Source organism: Hyperolius riggenbachi, chromosome 12, assembly GCF_040937935.1.
Source record: "Hyperolius riggenbachi isolate aHypRig1 chromosome 12, aHypRig1.pri, whole genome shotgun sequence".
NCBI lineage: Eukaryota > Metazoa > Chordata > Amphibia > Anura > Hyperoliidae > Hyperolius > Hyperolius riggenbachi.
Window position 1 is genome coordinate 129902227 of NC_090657.1, and position 26387 is coordinate 129928613.

The 26387-nt window shown below is 43.6% G+C and overlaps 1 protein-coding gene across 3 annotated transcripts in view; it reads left to right on the forward strand.

Annotated features, from left to right (window-relative positions):
- SEC14L1 (SEC14 like lipid binding 1) overlaps positions 1-26387 on the forward strand; it is a 191450-nt gene that overhangs the window by 150761 nt on the left and 14302 nt on the right. The window contains exons 11-12 of one of the 3 annotated variants that reach the window (XM_068262006.1): positions 5052-5153; positions 6498-7245. In XM_068262006.1, the coding sequence (XP_068118107.1) occupies positions 5052-5153; positions 6498-6735 (340 nt within the window). In that variant the 3' untranslated portion in view covers positions 6736-7245. Of the gene's footprint in view, positions 1-5051; positions 5154-6320; positions 7246-26387 lie in introns of those variants that run through there. The other 2 variants (XM_068262008.1, XM_068262007.1) reach the window with 2 other exon arrangements.

Here is a 26387-nt window from a genome sequence, read left to right on the forward strand (position 1 = left end):
GCCCACACTCTTAGCAAAATGTACCCACCAAAGAAAGCCTAATTTGGTGGTGAAAAAAACAAAATATAGATAGTTTTGTTGTGAAAAGTAGTAATAAAGTTATAGGCGAATGAATGGAAGGATGCTGACAGTTGAAGATTACTCTGTTTTTTTTAAGGGGAAAAACAAGTGGTTAAGGCAGGGAACACACTTGTCTTTCAGTTTTCTGCACCAGTTTTTCTGCACACCAAGTGTGTTCCTATGCAGGAAAATGGGTGTTTCTTTACAGCAGCTAATATAATTGATAGAGAAAACTGACAGAATGTGCATAGTCATCATGCAGAATGTCTGGGTTTTTTTTTTTTGTTTTTTTGCGTGCAAAAAACATATCAAGTGTGAACTAGTCCATTGATTAACATGAGTTCTCTGTTTTTCTGTGCCGAAAATGCGCACGAAAACAGTCTGTGTTCCCTGCCTAAAGTGTACCAGAGCCAAAGCTTGGGTACAAAATCAGATACGAGAGGGAAGCTTCAGGGTCCTATTGGGGCTTCCCTCACTACTCCATTGTCCTCAGGCACTCAGCGACGCCCAAATAGGATCCTGAATCTTCCCCGAAAGAGAAGTGACAAGTCATTGCCGCAAATCTTGTCGAGGCTGCGCATTTCCTCTTCCTGGATCATGGCTGTCATTTTGTTTACATGTTTTCAACCAAATTATTCGTCTATATTTTCCCTACACATATATCGAGAATATTTTGCTGCTATAACTTTTGGCTATATTTTCCCTCTCTATGTTCTCAACAAAATGATGCAGCTATATTTTGCTGCTATAATTTTTGGCTGTATTTTCCTATCAACTTCTCATCTGTGTATTCTATTAATTTTTGGTCTATATGTTCTCAACATAATTATGCAGCAATATATATCGGGCACCCTTTTATAACCAGATTCACATTTATAGTATCGGCTATATCTGGGCGCACTTTTCAAATGAATGCCACAGAAGAGCTCACTGAATGTATGGGTTCCTGGCCACTGAAAAATAAAACCATTGCTTTATTCTATACTAGTTCCTAGTATACTAGAGCCTTCCTGGTCCTCTGTTGTCTTCATTCCAGCGTTGTCACTCAGGTATTTGGTCAATTCCGCCTTCAGGGATCTTCGAGAAGCTTTGAAACCACATGTGTCACTGAGTGCTTTCGGAAGGACAGCTCTGTATTGCTCGTGCAATTGTGCATGCACAGTGCAGAGCCACCCCTCTGGGTCACGAGTGCTTATGAAGCCTTCCAAGGGCTCCCGGAGGCCGCAAATTGGAACAAAGACACTCAACTAAGGAGAGGGAAGGCTCTGGATATCAGAGCCTTCCCTGTCCTCTCTTAGTATCTGCCTTTTTCTTTAGATGCTCAGTATTGCTTTAAAGAATAACTGTCGGGCATAAAATCAATAATCAATTCTTTATTTTTATCTGGTAAACCAGTAATAAGGATGCTAATCAGGCAATCCAAAAGTTAAAATCACTATTACTTTTATTGTTGATAAATTATCATTCCCCAGTTTACATGACTCTTATTTGGTACACAGAAAATTTGGTACACAAAAGAGAAAATGCTGGGTTGTGTTTGGTTTTTTTTTTTTGCTTCTCTACTTCTTCTCAGACTTAAAGGGAACCTAAACGGAGAAGGACATGTATTTTTCTTTTTAAAATAATACCAGTTGCCTGACTCTCCTGCTGATCCTGTGTATCTAATACTTTCAGCCACAGCCCCTGAATAAGCATGCAGATCAGGTGCTCTAACTGAAGTTAGACTGGCATAGCTGCATGCTTGTTTCAGGTTTGTGATTCAGTCACAGGACTACCAGGCAACTGGTATTGTTTAAAAGGAAGCATCCATATCCTTCTCAGTTTAGGTTCCCTTTAACTAATGCAGCCTGATTAGCTGAAGCCTCTTTCCCTCCTGGTTTCCCCTCCCACACCTCTGTTCCTCTCTGATTGGCTAAAATTTCTCAGGCTGAAACCATACACTTCCTATAGTGAAGGGTGGGCAAATCAGGCAGAGGAGACTAAGGGCGGATATTACATCACGACTGGCTTCAAAATAACCACAGTAAATATGGAAACTGTCGAATAGGATTCTCTACACTTCCTTTATAAAATTCACAGGAATCATAACGTGGACGGTGCAATACATATGTTATGTAGGTAGAGCAAGTATTTCTCTACTTAGATATTTGTTTTTTGTTTATTTCCTGAGATAGTATGGCTGACAGCTCCTCTTTAAAGCAAACCTAAAGCGAAAAAAAAGCTTATGATATGATTGGTATGTGTAGTATGGATAAAGACTAGAACATTAGTAGCAAAGAAGAGTCTCATATTTTTATTTTCAGGTACAGTGGTTTGCAAAAGTATTCGGCCCCCTTGAAGTTTTCCACATTTTGTCATATTACTGCTACAAACATGAATCAATTTTATTGGAATTCCACATGAGACCAATACAAAGTGGTGTACATGTGAGAAGTGGAACGAAAATTATACATGATTCCAAACATTTTTTACAAATCATTAACTGCAAAGTGGGGTGTGCATAATTATTCAGCCCCCTTTGGTCTGAGCGCATGCAGTTCCCCATAGACATTGCCTGAAGAGTGCTAATGACTAAATAGAGTGCAGCAGTGTGTAATCTGTCAGTACAAATACAGCTGCTCTGTGACGGCCTCAGAAGTTGTTTAAGAGAATCTTGGGAGCAACAACACCATGAAGTCCAAAGAACACACCAGACAGGTCAGGGATAAAGTTATTGAGAAATTTAAAGCAGGCTTCGACTACAAAAAGATTTCCAAAGCCTTGAACATCCCACGGAGCACTGTTCAAGCGATCATTCAGAAATGGAAAGAGTATGGCACAACTGTAAACCTACCAAAACAAGGCCGTCCACCTAAACTCACAGGCCGAACAAGGAGAGCGCTGATCAGAAATGCAGTCAAGAGGCCCATGGTTACTCTGGACGAGCTGCAGAAATCTACAGCTCAAGTGGGGGAATCTGTCCATAGGACAACTATTAGTCGTGCACTGCACAAAGTTGGCCTTTATGGAAGAGTGGCAAGAAGAGAGCCATTGCTAACCGAAAAGCATAAGAAGTCCCGTTTGCAGTTTGCCACAAGCCATGTGGGGGGCACAGCAAACACTTGGAAGAAGGGGAGACCAAATGGAACTTTTTGGCCAAAATGCAAAACGCTATGTGTGGCGGAAAACTAACACTGCACATCGCTCTGAACACACCATCCCCACTGTCAAATATGGTGGTGGCAGCATCATGCTCTAGGGGTGCTTCTCTTAAGCAGGGACAGCGAAGCTGGTCAGAGTTGATGGGAAGCTGAATGGAGCCAAATACTGGGTAATCTTGGAAGAAAACCTCTTGGAGTCAAAAGATTTGAGACTGGGGCGGAGGTTCACCTTCCAGCAGGACAACGACCCTAAACATAAAGCCAGGGTAACAATGGAATAGTTTAAAACAAAACATATCCATGTGTTAGAATGGCCCAGTCAAAGCCCAGATCTAAATCCAATCGAGAATGTGTGGCAAGATCTGAAAACTGTTGTTCTCAAACGCTGTCCATCTAATCTGACTGAGTTGGAGCTGTTGCAAAGAAGAATGGGCAGGGATTTCAGTCTCTAGATGTGCAAAGCTGGTAGAGACATAGCCTAAAAGACTGGCAGCTGTAGTTGCAGCAAAAGGTGGTTCTACAAAGTATTGACTCGGGGCTGAATAATTACGCACACACCCCACTTTGCAGTTATTGATTTGTAAAAAATGTTTGGAATCATGTATGATTTTCATTCCACTTCTCACGTGTACACCACTTTGTATTGGTATTTCACGTGGAATTCCAATAAAATTGATTCATGTTTGTGGCAGTAATGTGACAAAATGTGGAAAACTTCAAGGAGGCCGAATACTTTTGCAAACCACTGTATATAGCCTTTTTTTTTTCTTCTCATAACGTTGCATTTTACATTTGCAGTGTTAAAACCACACTCTGGGCCTAATCCAGTTTTTTCCTTTGTGATGATTTTCATCTTCTGCTTGAAATAACTTTTGCCAGTACTCTGCAATTGAAAAAGTACTGTTAAAATGATTCTGAGTATTTTGTTGCTGGTGGCTTAAAAGGAATTTTATTGATAAAATGTGAAATATAACCTATGGAGAAAAAGTTAATTGGATCAGGCTCTGTCTTTTAAAGGAATACTTAAGGCAAAAAAAAAAAATGCTATTTACTCACCGGGGCATCCCTCAGCCCCCTGAAGCTGGATGATACCCTCGCAGCCCCGCTCTGATCATCCTGTCCCCGCCAGCGGCTACTTCCCGGTTTGGCGACAGCCACCGACAGGCTATAGCAGCATAGAGGGTGATATAGCGGCTGGGAACGCGGAGAATCAGCCGCGTTCCCAGCCTGTCGGCAGCTGTCGCCGAACCCGGAAGTACCCGCCGGCGGGGACAGGATGATCGGAGCGGGGCTGCGAGGGCACCATCCAGCTTCAGGGGGCTGAGGGATGCCCCAGGTGAGTAAATATCTTTTTTTTTTTGCCTTAAGTATTCCTTTAAGCCATAAAACAAAGCAGAAATAATGACCATTTGAACTTCCCTGCAGTAAACCGTTATCTCAAGCTGTATCTCAATGTTTCTAGGCTGTTATAGTGCTTCAGAAAACAGGACGGTACTCGACCAACTTGTACTGGAAACCGAGACCTTTGCATTTTTATTTGTTTTTATTTTTTTTGCTACAAATTAAATCTCCCTCTGAGTTGCTACAACTCAGAGGGAGAACAGTATTTAACGCCACCGAGTTTAGCGGCAGCAGGGAGTCATCATTTGGCCCAACTGCCCAGCGCCTGTACAATATGTACTCCTATTTCTTAGCTGTACTACACATACAATTTATTATCTCACACATTTATTTTCGCTTCAGGTTTGCTTTAACAGGTTTCCTTTAGTGGGTTTGAATGTAGCAGCTTCTCTTTCACAATGAGAAAATGTGCTGTGTTTAATACATTTTCTATGTATATGTCCTCTTTAGGGGCTCCATGACCAGCTTGGAATCTAGCCACAGCGGTTTCTCTCAACTCAGTGCTGCCACCACATCCTCAAGCCAGTCTCACTCCAGTTCCATGGTGTCCAGGTAGCTGGTTCTTGAACTATTGTCTGCATCAGTACAGCTGAAAGAGCTGATACTTCACCATCTCTCCACTGACAGACTTTACACCCTATTGTGTAGAAAATGATTCAGCATTTACCACTTCTTCTATTTACTGATGGGCTTAAAGCAGTTGGCTTTTTCCCCATGCTCATGACAGCTTGTCCACCTATTGGAGAGCACTTGCAAAATAACATATAAGTGCTCTGAAATATCACCTTTTTGTTGAAAAATTGTCTCACTAAGTGACTGTATAAATAACATGCATCAGATGTAATGTTGTGAATTGGGTAATGTTACAGTGTGAGGGCACACCTTCCTTAACGTTTCAATCCCTGCAGCGGTCCAGTCTGTCTGACATCGACAGATCCCTTCAGACTTTGCAATGTAAAATGCGACTAGCACTGGAAGACTTTTAAGAAAGTTGTTTTTTATTCACCTCCAGTAGAGAACGAAATGTAGCCAACATCCGTTCAAAGCATCGGAAGTAATTCTAGCTCAAGTATATTCGCTCCTATTCTGCCAAGCAATGTATCGGCTACCAGATGGTAAAGGGCAGTGTTATATTTTGCAAGGTCCCAACAATGGACTATCGCCGTTTCAGACGGTATTTCAGTCCTTTCTCAAGTAGGAAATGCACCCAACTGTGCATCTCCACCTCTTCATATACCCATCTCCTTCCCTCGCAACCAATCCCTGTAGAGGAGGACCTGATGGGGAACTTCGGCAATGGGGAGTGGTATACATCTAACCAATAGGAACAAAAATCCTAGTACTCACTGAGAGGAAAGTCTCCACCCCAAGTGGGATGGTATATGGTCGCTGCTAGTAATACTGTTTATCATGGAAACCAAACGGTGTTTAAACAAAAAAAAAAAAGTATGCAAAAATTCACCTCTCCATATTGCGCATAGCCGGCATTTTACATTGCAAAGTAGTGAATTGGGTATTCTTTCAAAAATGAAAGCTTGAAAGCAGCTAGAGCATTGGTACACAAATTTTAACATGTTTGATCCATGTCTCCTCTGCTGCAAAATATATTATAATCTCATTTGTTATAACTTGCTTCCATTCAGTATTTTGGAAACTAATAATTCTTTGTGTTTTCTTTCCAAATTTCACACACGCCATTCATTCATAAACTTGTCTCAGCCCATCCTGTCTCCATCCACGGTCATTTAGGCTCCTGCATTTCCATTTTTAAATGTTTATTTCCCATATTCATATTGTCCCCCACTATTGAGAACTTTTTTATAACGTTTCATTTTTTTTTTTGTTTCCCCCCTGTTTTTTTTCCCTCCCCTTTTTTTCCCGTTTTGGTTGTTACAGAGAGCCCTTCCCACTGTCTGAGTCCGTGTTCCCCTCTCCCTCTCACTCCCAAGACCTGAAGCCTAGTCCAGATGGGCTCCTGCGCCTCTCCCCATCCTTCTGGGGCCAGCATTTTTCCACACTCTACACCCTCAGACCCCCCGTCTTCCTGCGATGGCCCACTTCCTGGCGCCTCCCATTCATCCGGGAGGCTGTGGGACCTGCTGCCATTGAGACAGAAAGCAACGACTCTTCCTGAGGGCTTGCATGAAGATTAGGGGTATCCGATTGTTTACAGAAAGCGTTAGTATTCTGACTTTCAATTCCCTTTTAGATCAAACAATGTTAAGGTAAAGCACTTGGCCTTGGAAATGTGGAGGAGCTGGCACGTGTTGCACACAACTGTCTTAATATAGACTTACAATAGGAGCAGTGATATTTATATGCGGTAGGCTTTGCCTCCTATTGCAACAAACTTCTGTAGACGTTTGGGCAGTAAACTTAACTTTGGACTGTAGCACATTTTACATTTTTTTTACTTGCCCATCGCAGTCCATTTTGACTGCAGTGTCTGGCTTCTTTTATATTGGGAGTGCTTTGCATACAGTATGTTGTACTGGCCATATACTTTCTATTACCTTTTTCTGTCATCACAGCAAGAGTTGTGTAGGAGCCATCATTGAAAGTCAGGTAAGGAAGGAAACCCAGCAGCAACATTGTTAAAAGTGGAACAAAAGTATTTTGCAATAAAACGTGTAAATATGTGAAATGCATCGGTAATATTTTTGAATGTAGTCCCTAATATCGTACACAAATAGTCCTTTACTGTCACTTTCAGAATAGTGAGAGTGACCGCATCAGAACCAAACAATGTGACATGCTGGGAAAAAGCACCCAACATTACACCACCTTGGAATGCAAAGGGGATAATCATTGTTTGGACCAGCTCCAGACCCACCCCAGTGGCTGCCTCACACTTTTTGTTGCAATGCAGCTTGAAACACTATTAAATGTGTATAAAATAAATAGGCAATGAACTTGCACAATAAAGATGCCTGTAACTATTGTCTGTGCTGGACATTTTTTTCCAGAGCTTCAATTATAACCTTTTGCTTGTTTGGATATACATGGGTTGCTGAGCTGATACGCTTTCACTAAACCAGCTGAGGAAGTAATTCTCTAATAAGGACAAACACTCTGTGTCACTCTCGCCGCTCCCCCGCCTCCTCGATAGCGCCGTTCCTCGCCTGCGTCCCTTCCCTCCAATCAGCAGGGAGGGAAGGGCGCAGACGGAGAGTGGCGTTGTGGAGGAGGCGGGGGAGGTGCAAGAGTGACACTTCAGAGGTAAACAGCCGGCTGGTGACACGCTGCGTGTCGCCAGCACAGCGTTTGATTTATGTGGGCACAGCAGAGCGCAGGGGGGAGACTGGGGGAAACAGTATAGCAACAGAGGCTGGGTATTATACGCATACCCAGCCTCTGTGTGATAATTGGATTCTTAGAACCCACCTCGGGTTCTCTTTAAAAAAAAGTTTTCTCTGATAAAAATCTTAGACCATATACAAGCAGGCAGTCCAAGTACATCTTGTATAAATTCTTTGGCATTAAAGCTGGATATACAGTAGCAAGAAAAAGTATGTGAACCCTTTGGAATTCTGTGGATTTCTGCACCACTTGGTCATAAAATGTAATCTGATCTTCATCTAAGTCACAACAATAGACAATCTCAGTCTGCTTAAACTAATACCACACAAATTAATAAATGTTTCCATGTTTTTATTAAACACAACATGTAAACATTCACAGTGCAGGTTGAAAAAGTATGTGAACCCTTGGATTTAATAACTGGTTGAACCTCCTTTGGCAGCAATAACTTCAATCAAAGGTTTCCTGTAGTTGCAGATCAGACATACACAATGGTCAGGAGTAATTCTTGACCATTCCTCTCTACAGAACTGTTTCAGTTCAGCAATATTGGAAAGTCTGGTGTAAATCGCTTTCTTGAGGTCTTGCCACACCATCTTAATAGGGTTGAGGTTGAGATTCTGACTGGGCCACTCCAGAAGGCGTATTTTCTTCTGTTTAAAGCATACCCTAAGTGACCTGTGACATGAGATAGACATGTATATGTACAGCGCCTAGCACACAAATAACTATGCTGTGTTCCTTTTTTTCTTTCTCTGCCTGAAAGAGTTAAATATCAGGTATGTAAGTGGCTGACTCAGTCCTGACTCAGACAGGAAGTGACTACAGTGTGACCCTCACTGATAAGAAATTCTGAGTCAGGACTGAGTCAGCCACTTACATACCTGATATTTAACTCTTTCAGGCAGAGAAAGAAAAAAAGGAACACAGCATAGTTACTTTTGTGCTAGGCACTGTACATACACATGTATATCTCATCATGTCACATGTCACTTCGGGTATCCTTTAAGCCAATCTGTTGTTGATTTACTTATATGCTTTGGGTTCGTTGTCCTGTTGCAACACCCATCTTCTGCTGAGTTTCAGCTGGCGAACAGATGGCTTTAGGGCTGGTTCAGACGGACGTTTGGAGGCGTCGCGTTCATTGGCGTCGCGGCGGCAATGCGTTCGGGCTTTCAGCAGCGTTCGCATTGCGTTCAGATGCGGTCGCGTTTTTTCTTCCCATAGGGGAACATTACCCGTCGCGGTTAACCGCCCCTGGAAGCTACATGTAGCTTCCAGGGGCTCCTTGAACGCCAGGGAAAATCGGGACCCGAGCGCCGCGTTCGTGTAAACGCGCGTAAAAGCTTGGTACAAACGCTCCCATTCACTTGAATGGGAGCGTTTAACGCCAAGCTCCGAACGCTGGCGATAAACGCTGCACAAACGTCCGTCTGAACCAGCCCTTAAGTTCTCCTGTAAAATGTCTTGATAAACTTTGGAATTCATTTTTCCTTCGATGATGGCAATCTGTCCAGACCCTGACACAGCAAAGCGGCCCCAAACCATGATGCCCCCACCACCATACTTCCTAGTTGTGATGAGGTTTTGATGTTGGTGTGCTTTGCCTCTTTTTTTATTTTTCTCCGCACATAGTGTTGTGTGTTTCTTCTAAATAACTCAACATTCATCTGTCCCCAGAATATTTTGCCAGTATTGCTGTGGAACATCTAGGAGCTCTTTTGCAAATTTTAAATTTGCAGCAATGTTTTTTTTGGACAGCAGTGACTTCTTCTATGGTATCCTCCCATGAACTCCATTCTTGTTTAGTGTTGTACGTATTGCAGATTCGCTAACCTGTATGCCAGAGACTTTTGTAAGTCTTTAGCTGACACTAGGATTTTTCTTCACCTCATTGAGCATTCTGCACTGTGCTCTTGCAGTCATCTTTACAGGACGGCCACTCCTAGGGAGAGTATCCGCAGTGCTGAACTTCCTCCATTTATACACAATTTGTCTTACTGTGGATTAATGAACTGCAAGGCTTTTGGAGATACTTTTATAACCCTCTCCAGCTTTATGCAAGTCAACAATTCTTAATCCTAGGTCTTCTGAGAGCTCTTTTATGCGAGGCATCATTCACATCAGGTAATGTTTCTTAGGAAAAGCAAACCCAAAATTGGTGTGTGTTTTTATTATAGGGCATGGCAGCTGTAACTAACACCTCCAATCCCATCTCATTGATAGGACCCCAGCTGCCTGACACCTCACTCCAATTAGCTACTGGCGATGTCATTAGTCTAGGGGTTCACATACTTTTTCCACCTGCACTGTGAATGATTACATAGTGTGTTCAATAAAAACATGGAAACATTTAGTTATTTGTGTTGTATTAGTTTAACCACGTGAGGACCACAGTGGTAAGCCACCCTACAGACCAGGCTGTTTTTGTCATAATTGGCCACTGCAGCTTTAAGGCCAAGCTGCAGGGCCGCACAGCACATGGGTGATTCCCCCCTCCCCCTTTTCTCCCCACCAACAGAGCTCTCTGGAGGTGGGGTCTGATTATTTTTTTTTAGAAATCCCCTCCCTCCCTACAGCCAGCCAATCACGCGATCAGCTGTCATAGGCTTCTGCCTATGAGAGACGATCGCTCTCTTGTCCCCCAGGGTGTCACACGGCTGTCCCCAGTACAGCGCTGTACTATGTAAATAGACGGCGATTACGCCGTCTAACAGTCTCCCGAGCGGCAGTAGCCGCTCGAAGACTGAAGAGGGGGCGGAGCTCCGCCCCCGAGAAGGAGATGCGCACGATCTTCTTCAGTAGCTGGCTCCAGGACCTGACGCCAATTGGCGTCAGGCGGTCCTGGGGCTGCCGCCGCGGCAGACTGTGAAGGTCTATTGTTGTGACTTGATGAAGATCCGATCACATTATTAATGACTAATTTGTGCAGAAATCCATATAATAAGGGTTCACATACTTTTTCTTGCTACTGTAGATGGGTTGATTATCTTCCAACATGCCAAGCTGATTGATCCCTGTCAAACTGGAATTTGTTTGAATAACTATCTAATCCCACGAATTTAGTTTCAATAGATTTCAGCTACTACTTGGCATCAATGTCACCTGCAAGCAATGTACTGTCCGATGCAGTACAATGCTGTCCCAGACCACTTCTATGCAGACCACCCCTCTCCTTACATGGAGGCCTGCCCATAATCGATCAATGTAAAGTTTGGGCTATAGATGACTGGCAGATCTGATTGAATCAGTCGGAAATCAATTGCAAAAATGTCCAGCTTTGGTCACACTTTCTGTAAAGAAGTTTTCTTAAAATAAATTGATACTATTTTTTTTTATCAGCTGTTCACCTATTAAAGAGGATCTGTAATGTTACAAAATTCCTCTGGGGGGTACTCGCCTCAGGAGGAGGAAGCCTCTGGACCCTATTGCGGCTTCCCCCGTCGTCCTGGGTCCCACAGTGGTCTCGCTACAGCCCACTGAACAGCGGGCATGTAAATGATTACCTTCCTGGCTCCAGCGCAGTAGCGGCTCTTGGCTCATAAATAGGCGTAAATAGCCGTCTCCAGTCGGGTCCGCTTTACTGCGCAGGCGCAAGTCTCCTGCACAGTAGAGAGGGCCTGACTGAGACCGGCTATTTCCGAGCAGAGAGCCACAACAGCGCCCCCGCTGGAACAGGGAAAGATAAGTATTGCACAGCCTGACAAAGGGCTGGTGCACACCGAGCGTGTTTACTCACATTTTTACAGCCGCTTGTGGCTGTGGATAGGCTAGGGTAATGTATTTCAATGGGGTGGTTCACACCAGAGCGGGAGGCGTTTTGCTGAAATGGATACTCCCGGGCTGAGGCATTTTTTGGATTGCGGAGGCGTTTCTGCCTCCAATGTTAAGTATTGGAAAACCTCAAACCGCTCTGAAAAACGCCAGTTCAGAGCGGTTTTGCAGGCGTTTTTGTTACAGAAGCTAAAAACTCCAAATACTGCGCTGATATCTGTAATGGGTGGTGCGCTGCTGTCAATTATACAAATCAATACAGTCTCAAATAATGGCTGCGCACAAAGACACTGGCAATCTGTGTTCCACACTCCAAGTGGTAAGCGACACTCCTCCTTGACAGGGCAGGCAAATTTCTCCACTTTAGTGAAAAACCACCACCACACCTCAAGCAGTGGCCACTCACCGTTATGAAAGACCCTCAGTTAGATGGGTCCACAGCGCTTGTGGGGTCATCTGGCCGCCCCCTGCCGTATGGAGAAAAGATCTCTTCCTCACCACTCTCTGTTACAATTGCTGGTTCTTTTCACCTCAAAAAGACATATACCAGAGCTCCCATAGCGTAAAATTGTATAAAAGGTTTATTAATAAAAAGATTGCACACTTACAAACATATCCATGTTATTTTCGCATAGAGTTTTTGTGGGCTCCACTCCAAACGTTGGCCGCCAGGTTGGCTGTAGAGCACTGTTTCTTTCGCAGATGTGGACGCAGAGGGGAAGGCGAAAGAAACAGCGCTCTACAGCCAACCCAGCGGCCAACGTTTAGGGTGGAGCCCACAAAAACTCCATGCGAAAATACCCTGGATATGTTTGTAAGTGTGCAATATTTTTATTAATAAACCTTTTATACAATTTTACGCTATGGGAGCTCTGGTATATGTCTTTTTGAGGTGAAAAGAACCAGCAACTGTAACAGAGAGTGGTGAGGAAGAGATCTTTTCTCCATACGGCAGGGGGCAGCCAGATGACCCCACAAGCGCTGTGGACCCATCTAACTGAGGGTCTTTCATAACGGTGAGTGGCCACTGCTTGGGGTGTGGTGGTTGTTTCTCACTGACGTGGAGCAATTTGCCTGCCCTGTCAAGGAGGAGTGTCGCTTACCACTTGTGTGGAACACCGATTGCCAGTGTCTTGGTGCGCAGCCATTATTTGAGATTGTTACAGAAGCTGTTCAGTAACAGCTTTACTGTAAAAATATATGAAATCTACTACACAAAAAAAGCTACCTAAAAACGCAAAACGCTAGGTGAAACGCTTCATGAAAATAAGAAAAAGCGTTTAAAAAACCGCTAGCGTCTTGCGGATCTGCTAGCAGTTTTTGGTGTGCACCAGGCCAATTTGTCGGCTGTGCATTCAGTGGGCTGCAGCGAGACCACCGTGGGACACAGGAGGACGGGGGAAGCCTCGATAGGATCTAGAGGCTTCCCACTACCGAGGCGAGTACCCCCTAGGGGAACTTTTTTTTTTTTTATTACAGTCTTCTTTAAGGGTTTAAGACCACAGTTGTGCTTCAAGGTTTTGACACTTAAAATTGAAAAAGAGAGAGAGAGAAGTGGTCAAAAAATGTGTTGACATGTCTGTTAAAATCTCCATTCATAAATTACCTCTCCCTGCAGCTGAGGGTTTTGTCCCAACCTCATTTATGCCTCTTTGTACCCCGCTTTATATGGTGTAGCACACCTGTCCTTCCATTTGACTTGATGCTTTGAGATGCTTTTAAAGAGACACTGAAGCGGAAAAAAAAATATGATGATTTGTATGTGTAGTACAGCTAAGAAATAAAACATTAGGAGCAGAGACTTAAGTCTAATATTGTTTCAAGTACAGGAAGAGTTAAGAAACTCCAGTTGTTATCTATGCATATAACTGAAAATAAAAATAAGAATATTTTCTTTGCTACTAATGTTCTAGTAATCATCCGTATTACACAACCAATAGTGATGGAAGAGCCCAGCGCTAAACAAAACTAAAGATCCTGCATGCTAACAACTAAACTATAGTAACAATACCTGCTGCCATGATATCCATATGGTCAGTAATGTGAACAGTTTACTCACGGCCAGCAGGAATACTCAGTGAGGAACCTGGATAAGTCTGGATCAGCGCAGAAAAAACCATGGGCTTGAAAAAAGTTTGACGCCTGTTAGTTCCAAACACGGCAACCGGATAGGACGTCCATCCCTCTGCACTCCATGCTGCAATCCAAGGGCCGCCTGCTAAAGCTTCTTGGACACGGCGGCGAGAGCCAATAGTGCAGACTGCGCCCACAGTTGAAAGACACTGCAATACACCTGTACACTTACTGGAAAGCTTCTTGTTTAATAGCACATCAAGGTTATCCTCCCTGACGCTATGCAGTTTGAGGCTGCGTCCGCAGGAGGATTTTTTAAAATTAAAATTTGATTTAACCTCCCTGGCTTTTTGATTACGCGTGGCGCATGGCTGCGGGAGGTTTTTTTTTACCTCATTTTTTTTTTTTTTTATGTAGCTAGCCTAGCGTTAGCTACATGATTCCCCCCCCCCCCCACCTGCTCTTTCCCTCCCACCTTTCCGATCGCCGACGGCGATCAAACCCATCAGGAAATCCCATTCTGAACGGGAATTCCTGTAGGGCTTCCCCGTCACCATTGCGACGAACGGAATGACGTCATCGACGTCGTGACGTCAGGGGAAGTCCACCCCATAGCGCAGCCTGGCGGTGATTGGCCAGGCTGCAAAAGTGATATGCGGGGGAGGGATGTCTTTAGTGGCAGCGAGCGGCAGCTATCTGGAAAACACACGTTTTGTTTTTTTTATTAAATATGCAAACGGCCCACTAGGGCCTGAGCAATCCACCGCAGCGTTACTGGACGAGCTGAGCTGGTGGTTAAATGCTTAAGCTAGCACTTCGCTAGCTAACTATGGCCCCCAAGTCCACCGTTCTGATCCCCCCAATCGCCACCGGCAATATTTACCCGAGCATTGTGAGCAAACTGTTCACAATCATCCATTAATACAGGGCATTGGGACTGGCCTTGAAAAGCCCTGAGCAGCTTGTCTTAAACATGTGCCGCCTCCTACATTTTGCATACTACACAACCAATTCATATAATTTTTTTTCCGCTTCAGTGTCTATTTAAGAGCTGCTGAACACTTATATAAACAGTTAGGGCAAAATAGTGGTATTCAAATAGGTTAGGCTTTAAACATTTAGTTCCTGAACTTTTACTGGCTGGGCTGTTTCCTGAAGTTCTACTATAAACAGTTGTTCCTGAAGTTCTACTATAAACAGTTGGTATGAAAATGCAGAGAGGATATGACGATTAGTAGAATTATGAAGAGGCAGTAAAACAAAATATGTATTAAGTGGAGGCCTTATTTCCTGATACACTTGCAAGGTAGATAATATGCTTTTAGTGGTGCTAGTAACTCTTATTCAAAAAACAACTGTGTGATCCAGAAAGTGGCCACTTATATTAAAACCCTATCTTAAAGCATATCTAAAGTATAACTTTAGATCCACTTTAACCACTTGAGGACCTAGGGCTTTCTACCCCTTAAGGACCGGCCACTTTTTTTCCATTCAGACCACTGCAGCTTTCACGGTTTATTGCTCGCTCATACAACCTACCACCTAAATGAATTTTGGCTCCTTTTCTTGTCACTAATACAGCTTTCTTTTGGGGCTATTTGATTGCTCCTGCGATTTTTACTTTTTATTATATTCATCAAAAAAGACATGAATTTTGGCAAAAAAATGATTTTTTTAACTTTATGTGCTGACATTTTTCAAATAAAGTAAAATTTCTGTATACATGCAGCGCGAAAAATGTGGACAAACATGTTTTTGATAAAAAAAAACCCATTCAGTATATATTTATTGGTTTGGGTAAAAGTTATAGCGTTTACAAACTATGGTGCAAAAAGTGAATTTTCCCATTTTCAAGCATCTCTGACTTTTCTGACCCCCTGTCATGTTTCATGAGGGGCTAGAATTCCAGGATAGTATAAATACCCCCCAAATGACCCCATTTTGGAAAGAAGACATCCCAAAGTATTCACTGAGAGGCATAGTGAGTTCATAGAAGATATTATTTTTTGTCACAAGTAAGCGGAAAATGACACTTTGTGAGAAAAAAAAAAAAAAAAAAAAGTTTCCATTTCTTCTAACTTGCGACAAAAAAAAATGAAATCTGCCACGGACTCACCATGCCCCTCTCTGAATACCTTGAAGGGTCTACTTTCCAAAATGGGATCATTTGTGGGGTGTGTTTACTGTCCTGACATTTTGGGGGGTGCTAAATTGTAAGCACCCCTGTAAAGCCTAAAGGTGCTCATTGGACTTTGGACCCCTTAGCGCAGTTAGGCTGCAAAAAAGTGCCACACATGTGGTATTGCCATACTCAGGAGAAGTAGTATAATGTGTTTTGGGGTGTATTTTTACACATACCCATGCTGGGTGGGAGAAATATCTCTGTAAATGACAATTTGTTAATTTTTTTTACACACAATTGTCCATTTACAGAGATATTTCTCCCACTCAGCATGGGTATGTGTAAAAATACACCACAAAACACATTATACTACTTCTCCTGAGTATGGCGATACCACATGTGTGGCACTTTTTTGCACCCTAACTGCGCTAAAGGGCCCAAAGTCCAATGAGTACCTTTAAGATTTCACAGGTCATTTTGAGAAATTTCGTTTCAAGACTACTCCTCACGGTTTAGGGCCCCTAAAATGCCAGGGCAGTATAGGAACCCCACAAATGACCCCATTTTAGAAAGAAGACACCCCAAGGTATTCCGTTAGTAGTATGGCGAGTTCATAGAAGATTTTATTTTTTGTCACAAGTTAGCGGAAAATGACACTTTGTGAAAAAACACAATTAAAATCAATTTCCGCTAACTTGTGACAAAAAATAAAAACTTCTATGAACTCACCATACTCCTAACGGAATACCTTGGGGTGTCTTCTTTCTAAAATGGGGTCATTTGTGGGGTTCCTATACTGCCCTGGCATTTTAGGGGCCCTAAACCGTGAGGAGTAGTCTTGAAACGAAATTTCTCAAAATGACCTGTGAAATCCTAAAGGTACTCATTGGACTTTGGGCCCTTTAGCGCAGTTAGGGTGCAAAAAAGTGCCACACATGTGGTATCGCCATACTCGGGAGAAGCAGTACAATGTGTTTTGAGGTGTATTTTTACACATACCCATGCTGGGTGGGAGAAATACCTCTGTAAATGGACAATTGTGTGTAAAAAAATCAAAAGATTGTCATTTACAGAGGTATTTCTCCCACCCAGCATGGGTATGTGTAAAAATACACCTCAAAACACATTGTACTACTTCTCCCGAGTACGGCGATACCACATGTGTGGCACTTTTTTGCACCCTAACTGCACTAAGGGGCATAAAGTCCAATGAGTACCTTTAGGATTTCACAGGTCATTTTTGTTTCAAGACTACTCCTCACGGTTTAGGGCCCCTAAAATGCCAGGGCAGTATAGGAACCCCACTAATGACCCCATTTTAGAAAGAAGACACCCCAAGGTACTCCGTTAGGAGTATGGTGAGTTCATAGAAGTTTTTATTTTTTTGTCACAAGTTAGCGGAAATTGATTTTAATAGCGGAAAATGACACTTTGTGAAAAAAAACTATTAAAATCAATTTCCGCTAACTTGTGACAAAAAAATAAAAACTTCTATGAACTCACCATACTCCTAACGGAGTACCTTGGGGTGTCTTCTTTCTAAAATGGGGTCATTAGTGGGGTTCCTATACTGCCCTGGCATTTTAGGGGCCCTAAACCGTGAGGAGTAGTCTTGAAACAAAAATGACCTGTGAAATCCTAAAGGTACTCATTGGACTTTATGCCCCTTAGTGCAGTTAGGGTGCAAAAAAGTGCCACACATGTGGTATCGCCGTACTCGGGAGAAGTAGTACAATGTGTTTTGAGGTGTATTTTTACACATACCCATGCTGGGTGGGAGAAATACCTCTGTAAATGACAATCTTTTGATTTTTTTACACACAATTGTCCATTTACAGAGGTATTTCTCCCACCCAGCATGGGTATGTGTAAAAATACACCTCAAAACACATTGTACTGCTTCTCCCGAGTATGGCGATACCACATGTGTGGCACTTTTTTGCACCCTAACTGCGCTAAAGGGCCCAAAGTCCAATGAGTACCTTTAGGATTTCACAGGTCATTTTGAGAAATTTCGTTTCAAGACTACTCCTCACGGTTTAGGGCCCCTAAAATGCCAGGGCAGTATAGGAACCCCACAAATGACCCCATTTTAGAAAGAAGACACCCCAAGGTATTCCGTTAGGAGTATGGTGAGTTCATAGAAGATTTTATTTTTTGTCACAAGTTAGCGGAAAATGACACTTTGTGAAAAAAAACTAACTTGTGACAAAAAATAAAATCTTCTATGAACTCACCATACTCCGTACGGAATACCTTTGGGTGTCTTCTTTCTAGAATGGGGTCATTTGTGGGGTTCCTATACTGCCCTGGCATTTTAGGGGCCCTAAACCGTGAGGAGTAGTCTTGAAACCAAATGTCGCAAAATGACCTGTGAAATCCTAAAGGTACTCATTGGACTTTGGGCCCCTTAGCGTACTTAGGGTGTAAAAAAGTGCCACACCTGTGGTACCGCTGTACTCAGGAGAAGTAGTATAATGCGTTTTGGGGTGTATTTTTACACATACCCATGCTAAGTGGGAGAAATATCTCTGTAAATGACAATTGTTTGATTTTTTTACACACAATTGTCCATTTACATAGAAATTTCTCCCACCCAGCATGGGTATGTGTAAAAATACACCCCAAAACACATTATACTACTTTTCCTGAGTACGGCGGTACCACATGTGTGACACTTTTTTGCAGCCTAGGTGCGCTAAGGGGCCCAACGTCCTATTCACAGGTCATTTTGAAGCATTTGTTTTCTAGACTACTCCTCGCGGTTTAGGGCCCCTAAAATGCCAGGGCAGTATAGGAACCCCACAAGTGACCCCATTTTAGAAAGAAGACACCCCAAGGTATTCCGTTAGGTGTATGGCAAGTTCATAGAAGATTTTATTTTTTGTCACAAGTTAGTGAAAAATGACACTTTGTGAAAAAAAACCAATAAAAATTATGTTCCGCTAACTTTTGACAAAAAATAAAATCTTCTATGAACTCGTCATACACCTAACATAATACCTTGGGGTGTCTTTTTTTTCTAAAATGGGGTCACTTGTGGGGTTCCTATACCGCCCTGGCATTTTACAGGCCCAAAACCGTGAGTAGTCTGGAAACCAAATGTCTCAAAATGACTGTTCAGGGGTATAAGCATCTGCAAATTTTGATGACAGGTGGTCTATGAGGGGGTGAATTTTGTGGAACCGGTCATAAGCAGGGTGGCCTTTTAGATGACAGGTTGTATTGGGCCTGATCTGATGGATAGGAGTGCTAGGGGGGTGACAGGAGGTGATTGATGGGTGTCTCAGGGGGTGGTTAGAGGGGAAAATAGATGCAATCAATGCACTGGGGAGGTGATCGGAAGGGGGTCTGAGGGTTTGGCCGAGTGATCAGGAGCCCACACGGGGCAAATTGGGGCCTGATCTGATGGGTAGGTGTGCTAGGGGGTGACAGGAGGTGATTGATGGGTGTCTCAAGGTGTGATTAGAGGGGAGAATAGATGCAAGCAATGCACTGGCGAGGTGATCAGGGCTGGGGTCTGAGGGCATTCTGAGGGTGTGGGCGGGTGATTGAGTGCCCTAGGGGCAGATAGGGGTCTAATCTGATAGGTAGCAGTGACAGGGGGTGATTGATGGGTAATTAGTGGGTGTTTAGGGTAGAGAATAGATGGAAACACTGCGCTTGGGTGGTGATCTGTTGTCGGATCTGCGGGCGATCTATTGGTGTGGGTGGGTGATCAGTTTGCCCACAAGGGGCAGGTTAGGGGCTGATTGATGGGTGTCAGTGACAGCGGGTGATTGATGGGTGTCAGTGACAGGGGGTGATTGATGGGTGATTGATAGGTGATTGACAGGTAATCAGTGGGTTATTACAGGGGAGAACAGATGTAAATATTGCACTGGCGAATTGATAAGGGGGGGTCTGAGGGCAATCTGAGATTGTAGGCGGGCGATTGGGTGCCCGCAAGGGGCAGATTAGGGTCTGATCTGATGGGTAACAGTGACAGGTGGTGATAGGGGGTGATTGATGGGTGATTGATGGGTAATTAGTGGGTGTTTAGAGGAGAGAATAGATGGAAACACTGCGCTTGGGTGGTGATCTGATGTCGGATCTGCGGGCGATCTATTGGTGTGGGTGGGTGATCAGTTTGCCCGCAAGGGGCAGGTTAGGGGCTGATTGTTGGGTGGCAGTGACAGGGGGTGATTGATGGGTGATAGGTGATTGGCAGGTGATTGACAGGTGATCAGTGGGTTATTACAGGGAAGGACAGATGTAATTAATGCACTGGCGAATTGATAAGGGGGGGGGGGGGGTCAGAGGGCAATCTGAGCGTGTAGGCGGGTGATTGGGTGCCCGCAAGGGGCAGATTAGGGTCTGATCTGATAGGTAAAAGTGACAGGTGGTGATAGGGGGTGATTGATGGGTAATTAGTGGGTGTTTAGAGAAGATAACAGATGTAAACGATACATTTGGGAGGTAATCTGACGGCGGGTTTGCGGGCGATCTAATGGTGTGGGTGGGTGATCAGATTGCCCGCAAGGGGCAGGTTAGGGGCTGATTGATGGGTGGCAGTGACAGGGGGTGATTGATGGGTGATAGGTGATTGGCAGGTGATTGACAGGTGATCAGTGGGTTATTACAGGGAAGAACAGATGTAATTAATGCACTGGCGAATTGATAAGGGGGGGTCTGAGGGCAATCTGAGCGTGTAGGCAGGTGATTGGGTGCCCGCAAGGGGCAGATTAGGGTCTGATCTGATAGGTAACAGTGACAGGTGGTGATAGGGGGTGATTGATGGGTAATTAGTGGGTGTTTAGAGGAGAGAATAGATGTAAACAATGGATTTGGGAGGTGATCTGATGTCGGATCTGTGGGCGATCTATTGGTGTGGGGGGGTGATCAGATTGCCCGCAAGGGGCAGGTTAGGGGCTGATTGATGGGTGGCAGTGACAGGGGGTGATTGACGGGTGATTGACGGGTGATTGACAGGTGATCAGGGGGATAGATGCATACAGTAAACAGGGGGTGGTGGTCTGGGGGGGGGGGGGGTCTGGGGAGAATCTGAGGGGTGGGGGGTGATCAGGAGGGGGCAGGGAGCAGGGGGGGGGGATAAAAAAAAAATAGCGTTGACAGATAGTGACAGGGAGTGATTGATGGGTGATTAGGGGGGTGATTGGGTGCAAACAGGGGTCTGGGGGGTGGGCAGGGGGGGGTCTGATGGGTGCTGTGGGCGATCTGGGGCAGGGGAGGGAGAAATCAGTGTGCTTGGGTGCAGACTAGGGTGGCTGCAGCCTGCCCTGGTGGTCCCTCGGACACTGGGACCACCAGGGCAGGAGGCAGCCTGTATAATACACTTTGTAAACATTACAAAGTGTATTATACACTTTGTATGCGGCGATCGCGGGGTTAACATCCCGCCGGCGTTTCCGTATAGCCGGCGGGATGTTGCGGCGAGCGAGCGGTGACAGGCGCCGGCGGAGGATCGCGTCACGGATGACGCGATCGCTCCGCCCATGCCCTTAAATGGACCGCCGCCTCTGTGGGTGAGGCCGTCCTGCAGGGCTCCACTTCCCCGCCGCCCCTGTGTAGTGGGCGGTCGGGAAGTGGTTAATACACCAGTTTAGCAGAGAATCAAAACCAAGTAAATTTATACTGTACTGAAAAGCACATTGACTAGGCAGTTGCTCAACATAGCCGAAGGCTTTTTATAAGCCGAAAGTTTACTGTTTATTCATCTGTTAGCCAATAAATGTAATCATCCTGATTCAAAACTCCTTGCTTCAACATACTGTATACCATCAAACACAGTGTAAGGGTGGTTAAAATAACATCACTTGAGGTTTTTTCAAGCATATAGTTTTGCATAGTTACTGCCCTCTAGCAGCTGCTGCAGTAGTGATGATGCAGGATTTGTGCAGTTTTTGCTTAAAGTGGACCTGAACTCTTGCACAGGACAGAAGGAAAATATAGAGAAATGCACCATGTATGTGTTTAGCGAGTTTAGCCTGTTGAATTCCCACTCATTTGTGTCTAATAACAAGTTGTAATTTGAACTCTCCCCAGTGTCACTTGACTGCCACGGCAGATAGGGCAGATAAGCTCATTTGAAAGCACATGATGTTAACAATATGGCTGCTTCCAGGAAAGCAGGACGTAGAAACAGTACAGATTTGTTTCAGGATTTGTATCAGCTGTAACAAAAAAAAATGTTTTTCTTTAAGGCCCATTTCACACTGGTGTTAAAATAAAACCGGTCCTTTTGCGGAACGGAACTGATACTGTACAAACTGGATGTGAATGGATCCAATGTTAACCTATGAATACGTTCTCATCCATCTGTTCAAACAGATCAGTTCTGCAAAACGGACCGCAAGTTTACTGCAGCACCAATTTTTCCGGACCGCTGAGCCCAGCGGACTGGAAACGGAAGATGAAGCCCTGCACTAGGGGCAATGAGAGAACAAAACGTTTCTTCACACTAGTGAAGAAACGGACCATTCTAAGGGCAAAATCCACTGGGGATGTGGGGATGCTCCTCTAGTGGGGACGAATGACGCCTGCGCAGGCGGGTGAGGGAGGGCTTCAGTCTTCTTCCCCTTCAATGTGACTACCGCCCTTCCTCCTTTCGGATTGAAGGAAAAAGCGTGGTAGTCACGTGACTTGATGTGGTACGCAAGGGGAAGAGACAGAAGCCTTGGTAAGAAACCCTCCCTCCTCACCCACCCGCTCAGCAGAGTGAAACGACAACGGTGTGAAAACTGATCCAATCGACCGTTGATCAAATCCATTTGCCAGTGTGGACCAAGACTTAAAGAGATCCTGTACTTAGTAAAATTATTTGAAATAAACACTCGAGGTAACTTAAAATGAACATTACATAGTTACCTTGCCATCAGTTCCTCTCAGAAGCTCACCATTTTCCTCTTACAGTGATCCCTTCCAGTTCTGACAACATTTTGTCAGAACTGAAATATGGACACATCAGTTCTCCTCTCAGCTGTAACTGAGAGCAACGGATTTGTTTCCCTATGGCTCAAGTGGGCGATGTTACAGTTTAACAGTGTGCTGACCAGGAAGCTGTTATGGGGTAATGGCTATTTTCAAAATGGAGGACGGAGAATTCCCTTGATCACAGTGGCCAAACAGTACGCAGGAGAGGAGAAAGAGATTGATGAGCAGACTACACAGGAGGTAAGTATGATGTGTGAATGTTTATTTAAACTTTTATTTTCAGTTCAGGTTTTCTTTAAGGATCCAGGGAAACGGACACCGGATCCGTTTACTCGGATTAGTTTGGCTGAAAATGCCAGTGTGAATTGGCCCTGAAGGTTATTGTGCTGTTGCGTATCTTTTAAAGCAGAGGAAGTTCCGAGTTCAGGTCCGCTTTAAAGTCTACCAATGCAGGGGAAGAAAGGACAGTTTTCTATAATACCTCTAGTAGTGTTGTTTGCACCAGCATTACTCTCTTCACACTGTAGCTAAGCATTCGGAAGTACCTGCTAACTCTGAGCTGCAGCTACTGCTACAGTGTGGGAGGAGCAGAGGCCGATCCATGCATATATACAAATTCTAAGCCTTGTCCATGCTAAAAAATGCTTTTTCTTCACCCCATTTCCTAGTTTGGTGAACTAAAGCAGCTTAAAAAGGCATGCTTTAGGTCCACTTTAAATAGAAAGTACATGAGCAAGACCTATTAAAGGATACCCGAAGTGACATGATGAGATAGCCATGTGTATGTACAGTGCCTAGCACACAAATAACTATGCCGTGTTCCTTTTGTTCTTTATCTGCCTGAAAGAGTTAAATATCAGGTATGTAAGTGGCTGACTCAATCCTGACTCAGAAGCAATTTTCTGCTAGGAAAGGGTTTTATAGTTTGAATTTCTTATCAGTGAGGGTCACACTGGAGTCACTTCCTGTCTGAGTCAGGACTGAGTCAGCCACTTACATACCTGATATTTAACTCTTTCAGGCAGAGAAAGAAAAAAAGGAACACAGCATAGTTATTTGTGTGCTAGGCACATGTCAATCTTATTATGTCACATGTCACTTCGGGTATCCTTTTAAGGACATTCCTAGCTTAAAACAGTATATAAAACTGCCCATGTATACAGAAACCAAGATATTTAACATTTATGTAATACTTTGCAGCCTATTGCTCTATGCTGGCAAACTTGTTAGGCTACAGGAGGCTTCAGAATGGTAGTTTATTACTTGCTTTTATGGTCGTGTTCAAGACATTTGCTATTACTGACTACAAAAGCAGTGGACTTCAGCAAATTTTTACTTTATCCATCCAATCAGATGACCTGAATGATGCAAAAATGTGAACTTCCTTCACATGATTGGATGTGTAAAGATAAAATTGTAAAACTTTCTGTATTGCCAGTTGTCCTCTCTGGATGTAAAATCTAAGGTATGGTTTGACTTCTTAACAAAAGATCATTTATTAACTCTAACTGGAAGCAAAAAAAAAGTATGCGTTAATGAATTGTATGTGTAGTACAGGTAATAGATAGAATAAGTAAGGTGCCTCGTATTTTTATTTTCAGTTATATAGCTGTTTTTTATAACATTGCACCATTCTGTCACATTTGCAGTTTTAAAACCACACCCTGCCTTTAAAACTATAAAATAAAGCAAAAATAATGACCCTTTAAACTGCACTGCAGTAAAACCTTATTTCAAGCTGTCTTTCACTATTTCTTGGCTGTTTAAATGCTTCAGAAAATAGGACTGCGTTTATCCAAGTTTGTTTGAATAGCTCAAAGAAGCTCTTGCATGGATAACAAAAGGTTTTTTGTACTGGAAAAAATGAGACTCTTTTCTTTGCTACTAATGTTCTGATTCTTACCTATACAACACATACAATTCATTATCTCATAAGTTTTTCGCTTCATACCCTATAGGGTACTAAAAATCGTACACTTTATTTAAAGTACATATTGTCAGTGCAGGTGTGCTGCACTTAATATAAAAGGAAAACGGGGGGGGGGGGGGTGAGGGCCTTGTTTATTCCCTCCATTCCTAATATGTATCTGGAGTGGGTGTAACTATTTCCCAGACACCTTGCACAAACTTTGCACTGTTTACTTAAAGCTGGGGGTATTGCTCACTCGACATGGACATGTTTCACCCCAAAGGGCTTTGTCAGGAGTTCTAGTGGGTGCAGAGGCTATTTACACATATATACAAATCACATCTCCCAACAACACCGCCCCCAAAAAATATAGCCCAAGTCAGAGCTATGTACAGTAAATGGCCTCTGCACCCACTAGTATTCCTGACGAAGCCCTTCAGGGGCTCCATGTTGAGTCACGGGTTCATCATGTTCAGTGTGTGTGTGTGTGTGTGTGTGTGTGTGTATATATATATATATATATATATATATAATATAATATAATGCACCCCATTAGTATAGTTTGATGCATCGTCCGTCGTATCCTCTGTATATATTGCTGTATTGGTCTACTATATACTAATATACGGACTACGGTCTGGTGCTGTATAGGCAGGGTGTCTACAGCCATGCCTCAGCCTTGTGACCAATACCCACCCAGATTTTTAAGTAAACCGTGCAAGATTTGTGCAAGGTGTCTGGGGAATAGTTATACCCCACTCCAGTTACATATTAGGAGTGGAGGGGGATAAACAAGGACCCACCAGTTCGCTTCTCATAGAAGCAGCCGATCATTGCCAGGGGGCAGAGATCAACGAACGGGAATTCTACGCTCCGGGTTCCAAAGGAGCGTAGATATACTGTACCCGGGCGGCGAAGTGGTTAAGTCATGTGCGCAGAGGTGGCCATGCTCCCTTTCCACCCACATGACCATAAGCCAGCCAAGCTCCAGTGTAGATCTAGTGTAAGGTGTTGCCTGGGCATTGCCATAACCTGATTTTGGAGGATAGTAGGGCTTTTTTACAATAATACATCCTTACCTTTTGCAGGCACTGTCCCAAGATCAGTAATAAAAGTACGTTATTCATGATCAGAGCCTTATTTTAATTACGTTTATATACTTTCACATTTAAAGTGGATCCGAGATGAACTTTTACGCATTGCAGAATTGTGTTCCTTTACTATTGTTTATAGGGCATTCCTCAAGCTAAATACTTTTTTGTTTTAATACTCTAATTCCCTATAAACTAAACAAGTCACGCCCACAGGTTTTCAGAGAGCCAAGGCACTTTCAGACAGTAGCAAGGGCTCATGGGAGCTCAGTCTGGGCAGGAGGAGGGGGAGGTATTACTAGCCAGAGATTTCAGAGGCAGAGGGGAGGAGGGAGGAGGAGACTCAGGAGGGGGGATTGTTGTTTTTTTTTGCTCAAGATGCAGATAAGCCTGCCTCTGTGTAATGTTTACAAACAACATGGCTGCTGTCATTGTATCACAGGAAGAAATAATCATTCTATTAAAGCTGTAAACTTTAGATAAGATACATAGACAAGTTACTTGTTATAGTTAGATTTTCATCTCGGATCCGCTTTAACTTTTTTTTATTTATTTTTTTTATGCAAAATAATGTCTGTCAAAAC